General features: G+C 43.1%; 1 protein-coding gene across 1 annotated transcript in view; it reads right to left on the reverse strand.

Annotated features, from left to right (window-relative positions):
* The window catches only part of fstl5 (follistatin-like 5), a 200,923-nt gene extending 184,876 nt beyond the window's left edge, over positions 1 to 16,047 (reverse strand). The window contains exon 1 of the mRNA XM_085469313.1: positions 15,500 to 16,047. Coding sequence (XP_085325439.1) covers positions 15,500 to 15,522 — 23 coding nt within the window. The 5' untranslated portion in view covers positions 15,523 to 16,047. The remainder of the gene's footprint in view (positions 1 to 15,499) is intronic.
* Positions 16,048 to 20,978: the final 4,931 nt, after the last annotated feature.

A 20,978-nucleotide genomic window follows, 5' to 3' on the forward strand; every position in this document is an offset into this window, starting at 1 on the left:
TCTGCCTGTATGAAGCATGCAGGAGGCCGTGACATCCACCCACTAACTGTGAATTTATTTTACACTTGTTCTGTTCTTACATACGCGCAATCAAAAAATTGCACAAGGGAGCCGGCAGGTTAAAGGTCATTTCAATCTGACTATTTGCATTTTCACATGTGCGACTGTTAGGTTTAGAAAAGCACATGTGTGAGAATAGCTACCCCTTGTTGCTTCTTGTATACATATGAATTATTCACTAACACATTAGGTATAGCAGCCCAAGTATATGATAATAACATTTCAATTTGTTACAGTGCCCTTGGGTGAACAAAAATGAATAAATGCAAGATTAAATGCATTAAACTGCAGCACAAAAAGACTTCAAAGAGACTTGTATCATCATTCAAAACCCCTCCATCAATCAAATCTCAGTCGCTACATTTACAAGCCTCTGAGTTCGCTGCCAAACTAAGTTCAAAGCGGCTTCAAAGAAGAAACTTCCCGTCTACAGCCTTCCTTCTCAACTCCGTAGGAAGCCACTGGTCCGATATCCCCGACTCATTAGACAGGGCAATGACTCCAAATGCCAAGCAGATAACAGGAGTGTGTTCCTGTGCCACCGGATGACAGATAAAGACGGAGATGGATCCTTGTGTAAATTTGTTGGCTGCATGTTGTGATGACATAATTCATCACCCACCATCCATTTTATGAGGCTGTTATCCATTTCATTCAGATATTATCCATACACATAAACTGTGATAACACTGTGCTTTGAACTTACGCTGGCGTATTGTGTCTTCTCACTAAATCCTCCAAGCACCACACGTTTACCACGGATGGAGGAATGTCAGAAATGCTTGCGGGCTATGCTTACATTGAGCTGTGTGCAAGCGATGAGATGAGTTGATTCCTCTGCAGACCTGCGTGTGAATGCATTTCCACGCCCAAATCTCTTATTAATATTAAACTTATACTCATCATTTCACTGTCACTGTCATACAAGCAATTCATATTTTGCATGTTTGGAGTATTTAGCGAATGTGAGAACATGTGAGCCAGAGAGGATGGAGATAGAGGATGAGAAAAAGTTATTTTTCTGCCCTGGTAGTGACTGCAGAGCCTGAGAGCTAAATCACTTTCAAAGTTAATCTGCTATAAATCCTGGCAGGCAGTCCAAATCTGGGCAGAGAAACTTTTGAAATCAAATGTGGAATTTCAATGATCCTCACACTCAGAAAGTAGGTACTTCAAGAGAAAATTCAAGAGAAACATAGCAGGTAGATTCCCTCCTTGAGAACACTGGCATCTCATTTGACTCTGCTTATGAGTCTTACTTTGCATTAGGCGTATGAAAAGAGTCCTGTTGGAATCACAGAGAAGCCAAATGTGTGATATTGGTACATAGGAGAACAGATTTACAGCAGTTAAAACATTAAGGAAGTTGTGAGGGTAAGTAGAGTTCAGCTGGTCAATCACTGGAACGCTAATGAGCCTCTCATGTGCTTCTTACTTGGCTGCCTGCTTTGTTCTCTGCAGGACTGTAAATGTTTTGTGTGGGCTGTGGGCTTCCAGTGATCGCTGAGACTGACTGAGTGATCCTGCAGGCACTCAAACTGTTTTTTTTCCTTTCCTCAAACAGGGTGTGCAATTTTGCTGTCCAGATAGAGACACAAAGATTTTTCATAGATATAAAATACAGTACAAATGTATGGGAAACACTTCAATTTTCCTCTCGCTTATTCCAAAAACAGAAAACACTGGACACAAATGAACTAAGCTCACTCAATATTTTCTAAAATGTATTGTTGGGTGTTTTCACATTAAAACAAAAAACAAAAACAAGCAAACAAAAAATTGCAACTATTTTCCTCAGAAAAATGTATTATTATAAAACAGTGTTATCAGAAAGGTTGGTGGGACTGTGCAAGTAGTTCCACTAACATCCTCAGTATAAAAAGTAGTTGAGTAATTGCAGAGTAACTTGTCTAATTTCTTTAACTTAAATATTAACAATCCCATGAGTCCTTGCTCTATCCACGTTCATATTGCCAACAGGCACTCAGGGATAAAAAGTGAAGTCATTGAGAAAGAGTTAAATACTGCATTTCTTCTAATGGCCACTTGAGGCAGTCTCTCAAAAATGTCAAACTTTACACACACACACAACCCCGTTCAGCTATCATAGTGAGGACCTTCATTGACATAATGCTTTCCCTAGCCCCTTACCCTAACCAAAAATGAATGCCTAACCCTAAACCTAAACATAACCCTGATACTAAAACCACATTTTGAGCCTCAAAAATGACTTCAAATTTGTGAGGACCGGGTTTGTGTGTCCTCACAAGTGACTGTTGGTTCTCACAAGTACAGTAGAATGCAGATTTCGGTCCTCACAAAGATAGCTAGACAGGAACACACACACACACACAGACATACACACACACACACATAAAAAAAAAAAAACCTGAATATATAGCTTCACAAATCGGTGGTGGACATCAAAGGCTACGTCCATCATTTATATATAGTTTAATTTAATATGTTTCATTAATCATAAATTAATCAAACAGAATTAAAGGCAAGAAGAACAACCTCAGTGCAATTTGCATTTACATTGCTGTCTGCCTATGCAAGCAGTTTATAGCTGTCTAACCTGATCTAACCAGATACTAGGGAGGCATTTATGATACAGACCTGGGAGTTTGGCAAAAAGTAAATAAATGTAATTCCCTAAATATCAAATAGTCCTCATTTATATTTCTTGTAATAGTAAATATTTTAATGTTTATGACTTCATCTGAAGTAGGCAAACGTTATCTGTTGATGAAGAAGAATCAAAGCCCCCTCTACTTTATAGGGAAGAAACTAAAAAACAAAACTTTTTAAATTTCTGTCAGGGCTCTGTGTGCAGGCGGATGGAGAGGAGGATCCAAATGTGAGACTTGGACACTGAATACAACTCAAAACCTCAGCTTTATTGCTGGCATGAAGACAAAACATGAAGTGAACACTGAATACTGAGAACAGAAACACACAGGCATAATCTGATGGTACGACGCAACAATGAGCAAGGACAAACACAGGGCTAAAATACACAGGGACGTAATCAGGGAATGGAAAACAGGAGGGAGAAATTAGACTAACGAGACAGGGGAGCAGTAAAACTGAACACACTGACAACAGACAGAAACATGAACCTTCAAAGTAAAACAGGAAACACGACACACTTTCCTAGGACACTGACTTGACGGAGTGAGACAGACTAGACACTGAACTAAACCGGCGATAATAACAAAATACAACCCGAACCTTAATCATAATGCAGAAACATACCAGAATAACTGATTCATCATAAAAACCAACAAAGCACCAGAGAAACATAAATAAACCAAACATAACAACTCAAAATACTGGGTCAAACTGACCCAGAACCGTGACAGTAGCGCCTCTCTAAGGGCTGGCTCCCGACAGTCCTAAACGAAAAAAAAAAACAGAACAAAACCAGAGCACCAGGCCAGGACGGGCGGAGGGGGTCCAGGATGGAGGGACAGAAACCAAACAAAAGACAAGGAGCAAGAGTCCAGAACAGTCCATAAACACAAGAAAAACAGTTCAACACACGGGAGGTCAGGAAAATAGTTCAAAAACCAAAAACACTGGAGACCTAGAAACAGTCCGAGAAATCAGAAGTCCAGGAATACAGTAATGATCCAAACAAAACTAGACCGGATCCCAACACGAGTCCACAAAAACGTTCAGGGGGTCGACCCGAAGGTAGACCGCACGGGGCCAAAACAGTTCAGGGGGCCGGCCGTGCGGACAGCAGTGGCAGCAACAGAGCAGCCGGTGGCGGCGGCTACTGAGCAGGTCCGAAGGCCTCGTTCAGGAGGCCGCCCTCAATGCTCAAATAAAGGCCTGGAAGGTGGCCGGCAAAGGCGAGGCAGGGCCAGACGAGGCAGGACCAGACGAAGGCAAAGACCCAGTGGATGAAGCCCCAGAGGCCGGACCAGACGAGGCAGGACCAGACGAAGGTGAAGACCCAGTGGATGAAGACCCAGAGGCCGGACCAGATGGCAGCGAGGCAGCTGCGGAACCTGACAGCAGCGAGGTGGCTGCGGAACCTGAATGTGGTGATGCTGCAGGCGACGATGCTGCAGGCGACGATGCTGCAGGCGACGGCTGAACAGACTTCCCCGGACCGTCAGCAGACATGAGGATGTGCTGGCTGGGTTCTCCCGAACCCCAAGTGACGTGACTTGAGGCTGGACGGGCTCCTTGGGTCCTCCAGCTGACGAGACATGAGGCTGGCTGGGTTCTCCTGAACCCCCAGCTGACGAGACTTGAAGCTGGACAGGCTCCTCGGGCCCTCCAGCCAGAGCAGATGCAGGGCCAGAGGCAATTGGGACCCCTGGCTGAGGGTGAAGATGTGTGGCTGACTGAACTGATGACAAAGTTAATGATTGTTCTACCAACTGAGCTACTGACTGGGCTATGGACTGTAACAAAGTTTGTAGTAAGTCTGGTTGTGGTAGTGACTGAGCTATGGGTAGCGGGGCTGAATGTGGTGGAGGTGGAGACTGAGCTAGGGACTGCAATAGAGGTTGTAGTGACGGTGGTTGTGAAGGTGACTGAGCTAATCCTCCTGAGCCTTCTGAACACGAGAAAAACTGCTGGACGGGCTCACCTGAGCCTCCAGCGGACACAGGAACAGGTGCTGGCACCAGCTGAACACCAGCCCCTCCCACCCGAGGAACTGAAATGGGTGGAGGCGAACGCTGGGCCCGAGCTACCCTGGGAGCAGGAACAGGAGGAGAGAGAGAAGCTCAGGAACGACCTCAAAATGCACAATATTGCCAACTGGGTCTGGGCATATAGTCTTTGCAGAGTGGGCAACCTCACACACATCCAACAGGGATACAGAACAGTCCCTAGGAGGAGCCACAGTCTCAATAGATTGTAGAAAGGGGCAACTAGAGTCCTTCAATGTCCTTGGGGAGCAGACAGCCTCTTCCTTTAGAGAGCCTAAGTTACAGCCTGCAATCTCCGTCCCTACCAACTGCCTGTGCCCTTGCTGAAAAGTACATGGCTGAAAAGCTGGCTTAGAAACATTAACCACCTCCCTTTCAGCTGATTTGAAAACAGAACTTGCAGCCTCCGGAAATTTCACAGCAGTCCGAAAATTTCTCCCCCCAGATTCAAGTAAAGTGGTCTTAGTCATTTTAACACGGGGTTCAGATTGTGCAGAATGAAAACTGGTTCTTAAATCCTCAGAGAAGGAGTTTACAGGGTTAACAAACACAGACTCAACTACCTCTAAGTTAGCAGATTTAGATTCACTTGCATGGCAGGTAGCCTTCAGGGTCTTAGGTGTGGATTTATTGTTTGTTAAATTCATGAGTTCAGGGGGAGCATGAGAAAAACAGTCTTTGTTGCTCACCACTGATTGTCCAGAGGAAGCGGAGCGACGGCTGCGTGAGCGTCGCTCACTCTGGGAAGAGGGAGGTAAGCCAGACTGCAAATCCTCCTGCAGACCGGACCAAAAGTCTTTCGGTGGGCCGGGCTGGGACGAAGAAGCGGGACGTTTGTGTAGCTCCGAACGTGGAAGTCCCAAAAACAAAGCAAAGGATTGCAGTGGAGTAAGCCCAGTGTCTTCCACCACATAATCCTTCTTTCCGTGACAATTTCAATTTCTATCATAAAATTTAAAAAAAAAAACTGAAGCTCAAACATAAACTCCAAGTGATAAGAAATGCACTTCAAGTTTTTGGAGTTTCACTCTCTCAAGATGTATGAATTAAGAAATTATAGTAATTAAAAAAGATAATAAAACCCTACAAAAATAATTTTATGTAAAAAAACAGGACTTGGTGACATTTGAAGGGGAATCGAAAGACTCTATTCTTGGTTCCTGCTAAAGAAGCTTGAGAATTTCTCAGAGTATATCGTGTGTCTTTGATCCACACAGCCAGTCCTTTAAGAAATGCCAGATAGCACACTGTGACCAGTCCCAGACTGCCAGTTTATACTATATGAAAATTTGAACTAATTCATCCACAGAGTGTGTGTCCATTATTCATCGCAGCACTGAAAAAAACCACCCAAAGCTAAAATGAAGGGGATTCTAATATATGTTTTGCACAGGCTTTCTGTTGAGTTTGGCACAGCATCTGAGAATTATAAACAGTGTAGTGTGTACTATTAGCTTCAGTTGTACCTTCCAATTAATCCAAAAACCACAGTTATTAACAATCAAGAGCACCAGGAAGCACAACAAAAATACTCCCAACGCAGCAACTCCTGAGAAAGATTTGACAAAGATTTCAACCTTATATGGCTGACATCACAATCATTTATGGTCTTGGGAGTCTTTCCATATGAGACAGAGGCAACAAAGACCTTGACTTTTCTTTTATAGCTCTTTAATTTATAGACCATTTCAAATGTCAGGAAGTACAGGCTGCCACTACAAGACTGCAGGAAAAACCGCCTGGCAGAGGCACATGGCTCTCCCATTGTTAATAATCATTACATAATCAGACCGATCTGATCTACTGTACTGTGCCCTGAACAATGTTCTCACACTTGGCCACAGAAGCAGCGAACAGCGAACTGTGACTTGTGATATCATTAAAATGCAACGCATGGCCAGACCACCCTTACTCCCAGAGCATCAGATGCTTCCAACAACCAGCAAACAACAGCATTATTATTTCAGAGACAGACTGTTATGTCTCTGGCTTTGACCAAAGCCGCCAGGTTCCTAACAGACCCACTGAAACATACAGTATTTTACAATGCCTCAAACCACACTTGTCATCACTGTGCTCGACGGGATTAGAGCCGAAACCTACAGCCTGTTGGCCTTTGCCTTGAAGGTTTGTTCTACTTCTGTTATGGTCTGGCCATCTGCAAAGAGCCTTCTCAATATATCCCCAAGCCTTGGCCTTAAAAGTAGTCACGGAACCCTTGTTCTGCCATACTGCATGAAATAGGTTATGACAATAACAATTTAACAATCCACTTGGAGTTCAATCAAGACATGGAATGTAGGAGGTCATGCTTCAGAAATCTAGAGCTGTTTGAAAAGTCAGGAGACACGGCCTCATACTGTTAGCTTATATTGATCTTCGAAGCAAGGAAAAAGAAAAATGATCCAGTGGAAATGCTGCCAGCTTGATTTCACTGCACACAGAGCAGGGATCCTCTCACATCATTACAGCAAGCTAAATGCAAATAGTAATCAAAATTACATTATAGCCGTTTTCATCTGTAAAAGCTACATGTGATAATAATAGGTTTTCTATTTGTTTGTATCTTTTCATGCAATGGTGAAGTCCTATAAAAGAGAGAGGCAACGTGCACAACGGAGGGGGAAAAAATATTTTTCACATCATCAAACAAACCGCTGCTTGCCAGGAGAAAAGAATGTCAGGAGCAGGTTGCGTCTCCTAAACATGTTAGCAGAATAACATACGTCAGTCTGTGTGGGTCTTCTGCACAATAAAGATTCCACGTATTAAAGAGGGGAACAACAAAGACAGACACAGAGACACAGATGGGAGTTGGCAGCGGTTAAAGCTTAGCTCAGAGTGGGAAGAAAAGAGATGGAAAAGGGGGGGGGGGAGCAGTGTTACAAGTGTCATTGTTGAGATGGGTTGGGCTATTAAGTCATGAAACATAAAAACAAACAATTTTTATATGAAAATATACACTGAAAACACTTGAAATGTAGATTTAATCTCAGTTTTTTTCACCATCTTTAGTCAGTTTTTTCTCAACTGCCGCCCCTTGTATTTAAAATAGCCCACATTATGATTGTTAAAAACAGGTAGGCAGACAATACCCATACTGCTGGTCAAACCCAGACTAACAAGGGAAAAACTACTAAAGGTGATTTCTGGAAATAAACACCCTATTAACACCCAATTTAAGTGCTTTTACTCTCCAAACTGCTCCAGTGGAGTCACCGTGCCCGTAAAGGGTAACTCTCAGGTGAGAATCTTTAGTGCGCATGCGCCAACCAGCGTGCAGCCTGTTACATTCGCTCCTGCTTTTCTCTTAGTTTAGCTTTTTTTTTTCTACGTATTCTTTTTTTTCCTGACTTGTATTTTCCTCCGTTTTCTATCTCTTACTCAATCATGTGGATTGAGAGAGTTTTTGTTCTTCTGGTGGCCGTGGAACTGTTACTTTTATCAAGGAACGGGACCGCGGCACATCTCCTACACGCACGGACTGTTTACTCCAGAGATCAGCTGATCGCCCTGATGCCGGCCGGCTCGCTGGCCAGGCCCGCAGAAGTACCAGCTGAAATTTGGAGGAAAACACATCGGGGATGCAGAGGTCAAGGACAGAAGAGAAGAAAAAAGGTGACGGTGAGACAGCGGAGGCTCGAAGCGAGGAGGAGGTTTAAACCGTGTCTGCCGTCTATCGTGATGGGTAATGTGCGATCGTTGGCAATTAAAATCGACGAGCTCTCAGCACTGGTACGGAGTCAGAGGGAATACCGAGAGTGTAGCCTGATGTGTTTCACCGAATCATGGATGCACCAGGACATTCCCGATGAGAATGCTTCCGTGGAAGGCTTCCACACTGTTCGGGCGGACAGGGACAGCATCGCTAGCGGTAAGCGGAAAGGAGGTGGGCTTGCTGTTTTAGTTAACAACCGGTGGTGTAACCCTGCCAACATAACAATCAAAGAAAGGATTTGTTGCCCGGACACTGAACTGTGTGCTGTTGGACTCAGGCCGTATTATTTACCCAGGGAATTCTCTCACGTCATCTTGGTGGCTGTTTATGTACCCCCCTCTGCTAACCCCACAGCTGCATGTGACACTATCCACTCTGCCATAGCTCGGCTACAGACTCAGCACCCGAGTGCCTTTATTGTGATCTCGGGTGACTTCAACCATGTATCACTGGACAATACACTACCAACATTCAAACAATATGTGGACTGTCCCACCAGGGGAGAGAAAACTTTAGACTTACTGTATGCTAACGTCAAGGATGCATACAGCTCCTCCTCCCTCCCCCCACTTGGTAGGTCAGATCATAACCTGATTCACCTCACCCCCCGCTATGTGCCAATTGTGAGGAGGGAACCTGTGACCACCAGGACTGTCAGGAGGTGGTCAGAGGAGGCCTTAGCAGAACTACAGGGCTGTTTCGAGGTGACCGACTGGGAAACGCTCTGTGAGCCTCACGCCGAGGACATCAATGAGCTTACTGAATGTATCACAGACTACATAACTTTCTGCACCGACTCCATTGTTCCAGCTCAGACTGTTCATTGTTACCCAAATAACAAGCCGTGGGTGACTAAGGACATCAAAGCCCTCCTCAACAACAAGAAGAGGGCTTTCAGAGGGGGCAACAAAGAGGAGGTGAGGAAGATCCAGGTGTTACTAAAGGACAAGATCAGAGAGGCTAAGGACAATTACAGGAGGAAGCTGGAGTGGAAACTCCAGCAGAACAGCATGAGAGAGATGTGGAGGGGCATGAAGACCATCACTGGATTCAGGCCAACCAACAGCAGGGGAGCTGAGGGAGGTGAGAATAGAGCCAACGAGTTGAATCTGTTTTTCAATAGATTCGACACCACAGTGTCTGCTCCTACGCCCACAACCTCACCTGTAGTCAGCCTGGAATCCAGAGCCACACCACTGTGCCAGCCTCTCTCTTCACATGGCGCTGTTGCCTCCTGTGAGATTCCTGACACCCCTCCCCCACCCATCACCTTCACTCAATACCAGGTTGAGATGCAAATGAGGAGACTTCACTCAGGCAAGTCTGCTGGACCAGACGGAGTGAGTCCCCTTGTCCTCAAGACCTGTGCCCCCCAGCTGTGTGGAGTCTTTCATAAACTGTTTATGCTGAGTCTGAGTCTGCAGAGGGTCCCGGTGATGTGGAAGACATCATGCCTCGTCCCTGTACCAAAGACGCCACGTCCCAGTGGCCCCCAGGATTACAGGCCCGTGGCATTGACCTCCCACATCATGAAGACCCTGGAAAGGCTCATCCTGGACCAGCTGCGACCCATAGTAAGACCACACCTGGATCCCCTTCAGTTCGCTTATCAGCCTCGTCTCGGAACTGAGGACGCCATCATCTACCTGCTCAATCGTGTCTACACCCATCTGGACCAGCCGGCGAGCACTGTGAGAGTCATGTTTTTTGACTTTTCCAGTGCTTTCAACACCATCAGGCCGACCCTCCTGGGTGATAAGTTAGCAGCGATGCAGGTGGATGCTTCTCTGGTGTCCTGGATTGTTGATTACCTGACAGGAAGACCACAATATGTACGTCTCCCACAGTGTGTGTCTGACAAGGTGATCAGCAACACAGGGGCACCACAGGGGACTGTCCTCTCCCCCTTCCTCTTCACCCTCTACACCACAGACTTCAGCCACTGCACAGAGACATGCCATCTTCAGAAGTTTTCTGATGACTCTGCGGTGGTTGGATGCATCAGCAGGGATGATGAGACAGAGTACCGGGCTGTGGTCGACTCCTTTGTCACGTGGTGTGAGCAGAATCATCTGCAGCTCAACGTGGCAAAGACCAAGGAACTGATCGTGGACTTCAGGAAGACCAGGAAACACTTGACCCCTGTTTCAATTCAGGGGGTCAGTGTTGACATTGTGGAGGACTATAAATACCTTGGAGTACACATTGACAATAAACTGGACTGGGCTAAAAACACCACAGCACTTTACAGGAAGGGCCAGAGTCGTCTCTATTTTTTGAGGCGACTGAGGTCCTTCAACATCTGCCAGAAAATGCTGAGGATTTTCTATGAGTCTGTTGTGGCCAGTGCGATCCTCTATGCTGTTGCATGCTGGGGGAGCAGGCTGAGGGTCGCAGATGCCAACAGACTTAATAAACTAATCCGTAAGGCCAGCAATGTTGTGGGGATGGAGCTGGACTCCCTCAAGGTGGTGTCGGAGAGGCGGATGCTGTCCAAGATAAAGACAATGTTGGATAACACCTCCCACCCACTCCATGACATGCTGGTCAGTCACAGGAGCACGTTCAGTGAGAGACTGAGATTACCGAAAAGCACCACTGAACGACACAGGAAATCATTCCTGCCTGTGGCCATCTCCCTGTACAACGCATCCACTTAACACACTGTTTGCTGCTACAACTACACATGTTTCTTTTCCAACTATTTATTTATGAGTGACTTATGTATGTATGTATGTATATATATGTATATATTGTACTATTCTTAGTTAGTGTATTGTCTGTCTTGTCTTAATGTTGGTTTAAAATGGAGCACTGTAACAAAAAATAATTTCCCCCAGGGATCAATAAAGTATTCTGATTCTGATTCAGAATATACACAGTGTCATTATGACTGTGAAACCAGGCATTACTTAGGAACAGTCTGTTGCTGATAAATTCAGTCAGTACAGGTGGCATCTTTCAACAAATAACAGAATTCAAACTGAAGGAATAGAGAGATATTTTGGGATTGTGCTTATTTTCTTGCCAAGAGTAAAATTTGAAGACTGATGCCACTATTATGTCTGCACTGTAAACATTGAGCTTGGCAGGCAGGAAGAAGCTGCTAGCTCTTTTCAAAGTTCAAAATTGCATCTGCTAGTATTGCTAAACCTCGCTAACTATCTGGCTATACTAAAATAACTCTGCAAATACTGAAAAACTAAATGAATTTTTGGTGTTGCACAGGATGTGCTAGAGACATTTCTTGGCCATCAACAGCTGTTTGCAGTGACTTCCTAGTCTTGTTGTCACAATGTGGCTGCCATTTCAGGAGTGAAGATGCACTGATAGTGACAGGCAAAATGTTGCTTCGTATATTAGATGGAAAGCCAAGGATCAGATGAACAAATTAGCTAAGAAATCTGCTGATTTGTGTTAGCAGGTACATTTTTAAGCTTTGAAAAACATCTGCTTCATGTTTTCCCTCACCTCCCGACTTTATGGTTGACTAAATTAATTTAGTCAACCATAAATTTGGTTCCACAGTCAAAACATTTCTTCAAATGGTTGTAAAAACAAAAAAGTATGAGAGTATATCTTGAGCACTGAACTTTCTTTATCTGGTTCAGCTAATTCTAAAATATATTTTCTCATTTACTTTAGCTCCACTGATTCATTTCTGTTTGCCCAAGGTGAATTAGAGTTATTTTGCAAAGCTTATGGAACTAAAATGTTTAAAGGGGATCTTTTATTCTCATTTTAAGCTCCTTAATTTTATTCTTCAACTCTGTTTAGGTAGTGTTGCTAGATTCACGGTTCAAGATCCCTGTCAGTTCGCTCTTTATCTCAGACTAGCTCATTTTTATTTTTATTGGCTGCCCCTCCTAAACATGAGATGTGAACAGCAGGTGGGCGGGGCTTCTGTGCTTACAGAAAGAGCTGACCGTTTAGGGATATCCTCTCAAATTGACACCATACAGGACCAAGAGCAGAAGAAACTGTCTGCGAGGCAGCGTTTAGAGCAGCTTTTGGCTTCACTTGGTAAAGCGTAAAAGCTCCCCTTTAAATCAACATAAACATGTACTTCTAAGAATAATGTTCTGCCCTTTAGATGAACCAGTTTCTGCCAAAAACCAGAAACAGTCCATATAAGAGTTATAGAATGGGCTCAAACTAGCACAGATACATTCATATTTATTTATATTCATTATATTTGGGCAGAGGCAGAAGTTTAAGAGGCATTTATCTCTTAAACCTTTTCAAAAGCAAAGAAAACAATCTGCGTGACTGGATACCAAGAACATTTCTTTTAATGTCTTTTGGGTGAACAGACCTTTTAGATATCAAACGGAGCTTTGAAAAAGTGTTTATCAAGCATGGTGTTAAATTCTGAGAGTTGAAAGGTTGTGTGTACACCTCCATCTGCAAGGGACTCGAACACATCGTTCACTGTATAAACCCATTAAAGCAGCTTTACCGGCACAGCAAGTATGTTGTCTTGTGACACATGCTCAGGTCACATGTTAGAAACCTCAACACGGGAAACTGGTAGTGTTACAGTTTTTATCCCCCACATTTGATCAGTGGTCTTGTACAGTTTTCAAAAGAGGCCAGAGCAGACCATTATTGGTTTAATGGGAAAACCTACTCGAACTGACCTGGCTGCAGCATGAACAGTTGTATCTGACATGTGCACAGAAAGACACAAGAGTACTTCTCTCAGAATAAAATCTGCTTTCAAAGACCATTTACCTCTCTAAAATAGCCCATAAAGACATCTCAGAGGATAATTGCTAAAGATTTTTGAACCTGCTGCGACGCCTGGACACCTGAGATCACGGTGAAAACTCTAAAATGGTACCATTTTCAGTGGCAGCGCAATTTTCCTTCCCAACATACAGCTTTATTGTCATATCACCCCAAATCTGCCCCCTGCAACTAGCCACCATCAGTGGGTGCTCACACCTTCAGATTGTGTGCTTTTCCTCTCAAAGCTGAAATGCCTTGATCAGTTTCCTAGCATTTTATTCTTCCTTCTAGTCAAAAGCATTATTGACTCAAAAGCCTTTGCCTCCCTACTGTGCCCAAAAGAAAGTCGTTTTAATGAAAAGCAGAGCAGCTCCATTAACACTATACCTGCTCAGCTGCCACCTACAGTATATCTTTTGTTAAATGGCTTAATTGGAGTCCAAAGAAGAAAAAGAAAGACTTTTCTGGTCTTAGTGTGGTGGAGAAAAAGAATGTTTTATACGGCTATTTAGCTTTGTCATCTTGAACATTATTGTGCACTGATATTATTGGCATCATTCAGTGCACAAAGTCTACAGAGTCATTCTAAAAATGAGCATTGTCTTATCTCACTATCCGCTTCCCTCTACAGCTGACTCTTATTTATTAAGACTGGTTTATCAAATATCCTCACTTCATTCTGCACAGTATATATAATATATAACTTACATAAATGATACATTACTTGGTTCCTGGCTTGTATTCAAGTGGAGAATCAATTAGTGAGTGCAGCCTTGAAAACCAGATTCACAGATCCATCTAATGCACCATTGGAAATAGATTCTATCTTGCGGTTTCAAAGAGCTTTGAAAGATAAAGTGGATGCATTGCGGGAATGGAGTGTTTGAAGTTTGATCGTAGAGGCCTGCAGATGGCTGAACGTTCAAACTGCATGGCTTCTGTAGCATTTGTACTTTCTACACAAGATTTTTACTTGATGGTGCAATTAGTCAAGGAATGTGCTGGGATTGGCATCATCTGTGCACCTTATGAATTACAAAGTATGTCAACATTGTGTGGGAAGGACCAAACACCAAGAATGTAAAGTATTTATGAAGACATCCTCTGTCTTGTCCCTTTGATGTGCATACTGCACTTACTGTAACCAAGTAAAGTTGTCACTGGGTGAATCAGGATTCAGTCTTGTCCACAAATCAAAAAAGAAAAGAATAATAAAGGTAAAAATTGAAGAGTTAGCCTAGTTTTTGTATGATCTGTGCAGATAGAGGTATTTGGATCATTTAAAGGCAAGAAAACACTAAGAAAAAAACACTAAAACTAAAACTCTTATTAAAGTGTCGAATGATGATGCATAAATGTGTTTAAAACATAAGTAAACCTGTAAGATTTCCAATTATATTGTCATCTGAAACATGAACTTCAAAAGAATGTGCTTTTATCCACAGAATATATTATTAAATTAATTTGAAACATGACAAATTCTGTTGTATATTAATGTGCACGAGTCCTACTTTTCCACACAAAAAACAAAAAAATAATGATGACGCTCCCACGTCCTGCAACAGTAACCTCGTGTAGTGGATTTAACATGTAAAATCTAAGTCGTATCGATTGAAGAACTTAATCTGGTTTTCTGCTGGGCTACTTTTAAGTCCGTCTGATGCACCGCAGCAGAGATTAAAACAATGACCCCCAAATATTTTCTTTCGCAAATCGACAGACAACACAGTTAACGGCCATCCCCGGCAGAGCCCGTAATATAGTACTGCCAAATGAGTCAGGCGCAAAGCAGAGGATGAAAAACAAAAGTATAATCCCTTCGCTGCTAACGGTGTCACTCAAGGATTAGCGTGCCAAGGGGGAAAAAAATAACACGCTAAGTACTACGCGGATAAATTAAAAGCTCTGGGCAAGGCGGCGTGCCTGCAATCGTTTCAGAAACATTGATTGTGTTACAATGGGGAATGTTTGTGCTTCAGTGCTCTCACCCTGACAGCATAACAGCAACTATAATCTCAACTTCAGATATCCGGATATCAGCTGATTTGAGTCTCCGGGACCTGGCTGAAAGTAAATTGAAAATGGTAAAAGCTTAAGGCAGTAGATTGAGAGATATTTTCTGAGTCGGGGAGACTGACCCGGTGGATTATTAGAAAAGAGTTGTGGCGCCTCACCGATGATGGGGGTTAAGCTGTGTGTCTGATAGCGAGTCACACAGAGATGAATGAGGACTTCCTCGGGAAGGCGCTCAGATCGGATGGGCTTTAACAATTAGTCCACAACAGCATATAAAACACACAAACACACATTTTCTTACCTGTGAATCCAGACGTTAACCATCCAGGAGGGTAATCCGAACAACAGTTGCGGTGAACGGATTTAAGCAACACTTCTCAACAAAGTAAGGACCAATTAATGATAATCTCGAGGTCGGGTCAAATCCACGGACGGTCTGGGGGTAATTTCCGATGTGGGCAGAGAGCTATGCTCCGTAGAAGTTTGCACCTCTAAGCAGCCAAAGGGCAGATTGTTAATCCTTTCCCAAAATAACACCAAGTACAGTAGAGCCGACGGAGGAAGGAGAAGGCGAGAGGAGGGTGTAGAGTTCAGCACCACGACAGAGTGGACAGCTCCGACGGCGCAGCGATCTCACCTCGGCCGCTTTCGGGTCTCGTGTGCGCCACTGAGGTAGGAGCCACCAGCCCCAACCTCACCTACTGGCTCAGTCCTGACCGGATTTACATACAATCACAGGGGAGGGAGGGAGGAGAGGAGGGGGTGAACCAATCACAAGTATCCCGTAGTAGGCAGTATAGGCAAGAGAACGAGCGCACACCGACAGAGTGGATGTGGAGCGGTTTAGTGCCTCCGTGCCAAGCGAAACTGTCCTTGACTAAAACGGGAGAGAAAGCGAAGCGCGAGAAAGAGAGAGAGAGAGGGGGGGGGGGGGGGGCAGAGAGAGTGCGAGAGAAAGAGAGCGAGAGAGACGGGTCTTATGGCTGCCCCGCTCTCTCACTTACTCACACAGAGACACACACACGTATGTGTATTTATATTTATACACACGCAGACTCATATATCAACCATAAAGTAATGCATTAACGGTGCTACATATTCCATTAATTAAACTCCATTCATTATCACCTTATTGCTGCTCCATAAAATTCTGTTTATACTGAATTAAATGTGACAAACCGCAAATGAGCAGATTTGGTTATTTCTTAGTTCTTTATTTCCTTTTTTGTTTCAGACCATGTAAAGTGGGAAACAGAAAAAACATTATTATTATTTTTTTCTTTTAGATACTTAGGTTTTAAACTAAAGTGGTTTTAAACTAAAGGGGTTTACGACACCAACTCTCTGCCATCTATAATCCAGTTTTGAGATCCCTTCCCAGACGCCTTAACGCCCACTCACATCCTGGGCCATCTGACCTCAGGAATTCGCATGATAAGGTGGGGCCAGGTTTCACAATGAACACACCCGAAACTCTGGCTGATTGGGACCCACGCCCAGTTTCCCACCTTGGCTCAGGCGATTAGAGGATCATCAGGGGGTCCTTTTGTCCCTCTGTGGGGGGTCACTCCCACTAGGTTTATATCTGGGACTCTCCACCATTTGACCTTAGAACTGAAGAAGCTTCTCGGATGAGAGGTGAAACGTCTTCAAGCAACTTAAAGAAGTCCAGACGCTTTTCTTTGCAAGCTCCTTTGACTACGATGACCTGGATGACTGAGAACCTTCACAGACATAAAGTGAAAATGTAAAGAACATGCATTCAAGTATGTATATGTGTAAAAGTCTAAACTATCCTACAATGCTTTAAATTGGTGGCACAGTAAAGAAAAGCATATATTATTACTACTAATAATGGTGATGTTCATAATATTTTAGTACATTTTTGAATTTTATATCTTGCCCTCCTACTTAAAGAACTAGTGTACATCCTTCACAACTGTCCACATTCAGTCTGTGGTGTCATGTCCTGCATCAGCTTATAAGTGAAGACACAACAATGTCAAGAGGGTTTGCCTTTGGGGTCTTATGCCAAGCCTTTCTGGCTTTAAATAACTTGATGTTGTACTGCAACTATGATACCTATATGTGTGCTATGTTTATAGGATATCAGTAGATATACAAATGCAGTGATTTGAGCTTTTCCTTGATTTGTTATTCTTATATTTTTTCTGTTTAGTCTATTGTTTAGCTTACTTTCTAGATGTTTTAAATTCCCCCTTTTTGATGCACGCTTAAAGTGAGACGACATTCCATTCTTACTTCATGTGTGTGCCACACTGCAGGCTGCTGCTGGTATATTATGATCCTAGCATACCACACCACCGTTTTTTATCCTTTTTGTGCATCAGTGGCTACTTTTAAAATGCACTGTAGCTCATTGTGAAAGATTTTCAATGGACAGCATCTCTGCAAAATAATGTTGCAGGTAGCAATCTATGCCACTTCTACATACTCACATATCAGAGAAGCGCAACAGAAATGCAAACAATAAACAAATGTTTCCGCATTTGGCAATGTAAACATCTGGTGCATGTTTGGTGCTTCGCACACAAAAGGACTGGTGCACATTTCCTTGATACAGCAGTGGGAACAGTCAGCGAAGGAACTGTGCAGCGCTGTAACATTAGTCTTCATGACTGAACAGACAAAGAAAGAAACAGCACCAGTAGAAACCTTGGCTGTGTCTCAGACCAGTCTACAGTTCAGCACATTAGAAACTGTCCAGGGAATAAGATATTTTCTGGGTTGTTTCAGTGCAAGAAAAGTTCAGTTCTGTGGAGAAAAAATGATCTCAGGAAATGGAATGATGGCTCTCTGTCATCAGTGCCTGGAATTGCAACACTTCTATTTCACTTGAGTTTGTCTTTTCTTGTAGTAGGGAAGGACAGCTGGACCTAATAAGCAAATTATTGTTCCAGCATGTTCTTTTTGTTGGAATATTTCCATTATTAAATTGTCAGTAAACTTGCAAAGTGAACGTCATGGGTTTAAAGTTCTATTGATTTATCATCTAGCCACCTGACTACTGTATTTATTTATTCTGTTTGGCAAGCACATATTTCTGACGTATCCATGCTATTATGAGAACTGCACGTGCCTTTGAGTCACCAATCCTTCAGTCTTCAGTGAATAAGTAAGCTTATAATAAGCTAGTGATTACTTATTGAACTGAAGAATGATTTGAAATTACGGATGTACTGTAAAACACAGAAAAGAAGTCGGCACTTGCTGGTTTATTGATTTTAGTGACATCTGCTCACCCAGCATGCACACAAAAACTTTCTCACTTCCTGCTTGGGTGCTAAAAAAAATACATGGCCAGTGTCTCTCCGGTAAACTATCCTCACACATAAGTGACACATGGTCTGTTTCTGGGAGGAGGGAAAGGAATAATAATATATTTCAATGAATAAGTCTGGTGCTACAAAACAAAACAAAAAATCACCAGCAATTTATTAGGTTGTGACTCAGGACCAGCTATCATGTATTAAAATGAAATGTTTAATGGGCTTATCAGAGAAAGTGTACTGCATTACAAAGCAGCAGGAGACAGAAATCAATCAAAATGAAATGAAAAATGACAACAAAACGATAGCAAAGACACAAAAAGGAAGTGAAATGAGTTGCAGAAGGACCACAAGAAGAAGCAAAAACTACAAGAAACACAGGCTACAGAGTAAAACAAAGTAATAAAAAAGTAATAACAAATAGATGATAAATTGCCGTCCTGTCCATGGTGTAAGACGTCTTTCACCCCGTGACCCAGAATTTTGTAAGTTGGAGAAAAAGCATAGATGGATTGTAGACAGAGGTGCAAAACAGCTACAAAAAACGAAATCGACATAAAATACCCACAAACACACATAATATTACTCAAAATAGCTCAGGGGGTGTAATTCTGGAGACAGACCATGATAGGTGCATAGTTTGTGGTCTGTCTCTTTTTTGGTCTGTAGGTCTTGCATTGCTGCAGAAAGAGGGTCTTATACATCTTTGCACAGGGACTCACCCATGCTAATATGTAAAGAAAAAAAAAGTTTTACTTTAAAAATAGTACTTTGACAAAAAACATTCAAAATCAACATTTACTTACCAGCTTTTGCCCAGAAGTTCACCTGTAGAGTTTATTTTACCTGACTATAGCTCCAAACGTCCCGTGATTACAACTGAGATGTTTCTATGATATCTGAACAAAGAGAGCACATTTTGTGGAAACCTAAAAAATAAAAAAAAATAAAATAAGAAACAGCTGTGACTGTTTTTTGTGACTGTATGCATGATAGGAGTGTTTTCAGATCTGCCATCTGGTTTAAGGTATAGGAATTAAATAGTGTTAATGTTAGGGAATGAGTATGTTTGCTGGCTAAAAAACTTGCAAGAATCAAAAGAAAAAAACAAAAGCATGCTGACTGTTTGGAGTAAACAATGCAAGTCAAAGTCTGCCACTTTGTATTCAGAACTACCTCCCTCCTAAGTGTTGTGACATTATCAAACCTCCCATCCTTCCACTGTTGCTTGTGGCAGAGGTGAGTCACTCAAGACACAAAAGGTCACTTGTTCGGAAAATGTAAACACAGGTCATTTGAAGCATTTGAACAAAAACAATGGTGACGTTTTGTCATGAAGGCAGAGTTCTTGTGAGTGACTATCACATAGACTAAGCCTCAATATTCTTAGCTTCTTGATTACAGTGGGGCAAAAAAGTATTTAGTCAGCCACCGATTGTGCAAGTTCCCCCACCTAAAATGATGACAGAGGTCAGTAATTTGCACCAGAGGTACACTTCAACTGTGAGAGACAGAATGTGAAAAAAAAAATCCATGAATCCACATGGTAGGATTTGTAAAGAATTTATTCGTAAATCAGGGTGGAAAATAAGTATTTGGTCAATAACAAAAATACAACTCAATACTTTGTAACATAACCTTTGTTGGCAATAACAGAGGTCAAACGTTTACTATAGGTCTTTACCAGGTTTGCACACACAGTAGCTGGTATTTCGGCCCATTCCTCCATGCAGATCTTCTCGAGAGCAGTGATGTTTTGGGGCTGTCGCCGAGCAACACGGACTTTCAACTCCCGCCCCAGATTTTCTATGGGGTTGAGGTCTGGAGACTGGCTAGGCCACTCCAGGACTTTCAAATGCTTCTTACGGAGCCACTCCTTTGTTGCCCGGGCGGTGTGTTTTGGATCATTGTCATGTTGGAAAGACCCAGCCTCGTTTCATCTTCAAAGTTCTCACTGATGGAAGGAGGTTTTGGCTCAAAATCTCACGATACATGGCCCCATTCATTCTGTCCTTAACACGGATCAGTCGTCCTGTCCCCTTGGCAGAAAAACAGCCCCATAGCATGATGTTTCCACCCCCATGCTTCACAGTAGGTATGGTGTTCTTGGGATGCAACTCAGTATTCTTCTTCCTCCAAACACGACGAGTTGAGTTTATACCAAAAAGTTCTACTTTGGTTTCATCTGACCACATGACATTCTCCCAATCCTCTGCTGTATCATCCATGTGCTCTCTGGCAAACTTCAGACGGGGCTGGACATGCACTGGCTTCAGCAGCGGAACACGTCTGGCACTGCGGGATTTGATTCCCTGCCGTTGTAGTGTGTTACTGATGGTGACCTTTGTTACTTTGGTCCCAGCTCTCTGCAGGTCATTCACCAGGTCCCCCCGTGTGGTTCTGGGATCTTTGCTCACCGTTCTCATGATCATTTTGACCCCACGGGATGAGATCTTGCGTGGAGCCCCAGATGGAGGGAGATTATCAGTG

This window comes from Copadichromis virginalis, linkage group LG2 (assembly GCF_057382275.1).
Source record: "Copadichromis virginalis isolate Kocher_CV1m ecotype Utaka linkage group LG2, C_Virginalis_male_GT1.1, whole genome shotgun sequence".
NCBI classification, from domain to species: Eukaryota; Metazoa; Chordata; class Actinopteri; order Cichliformes; family Cichlidae; genus Copadichromis; species Copadichromis virginalis.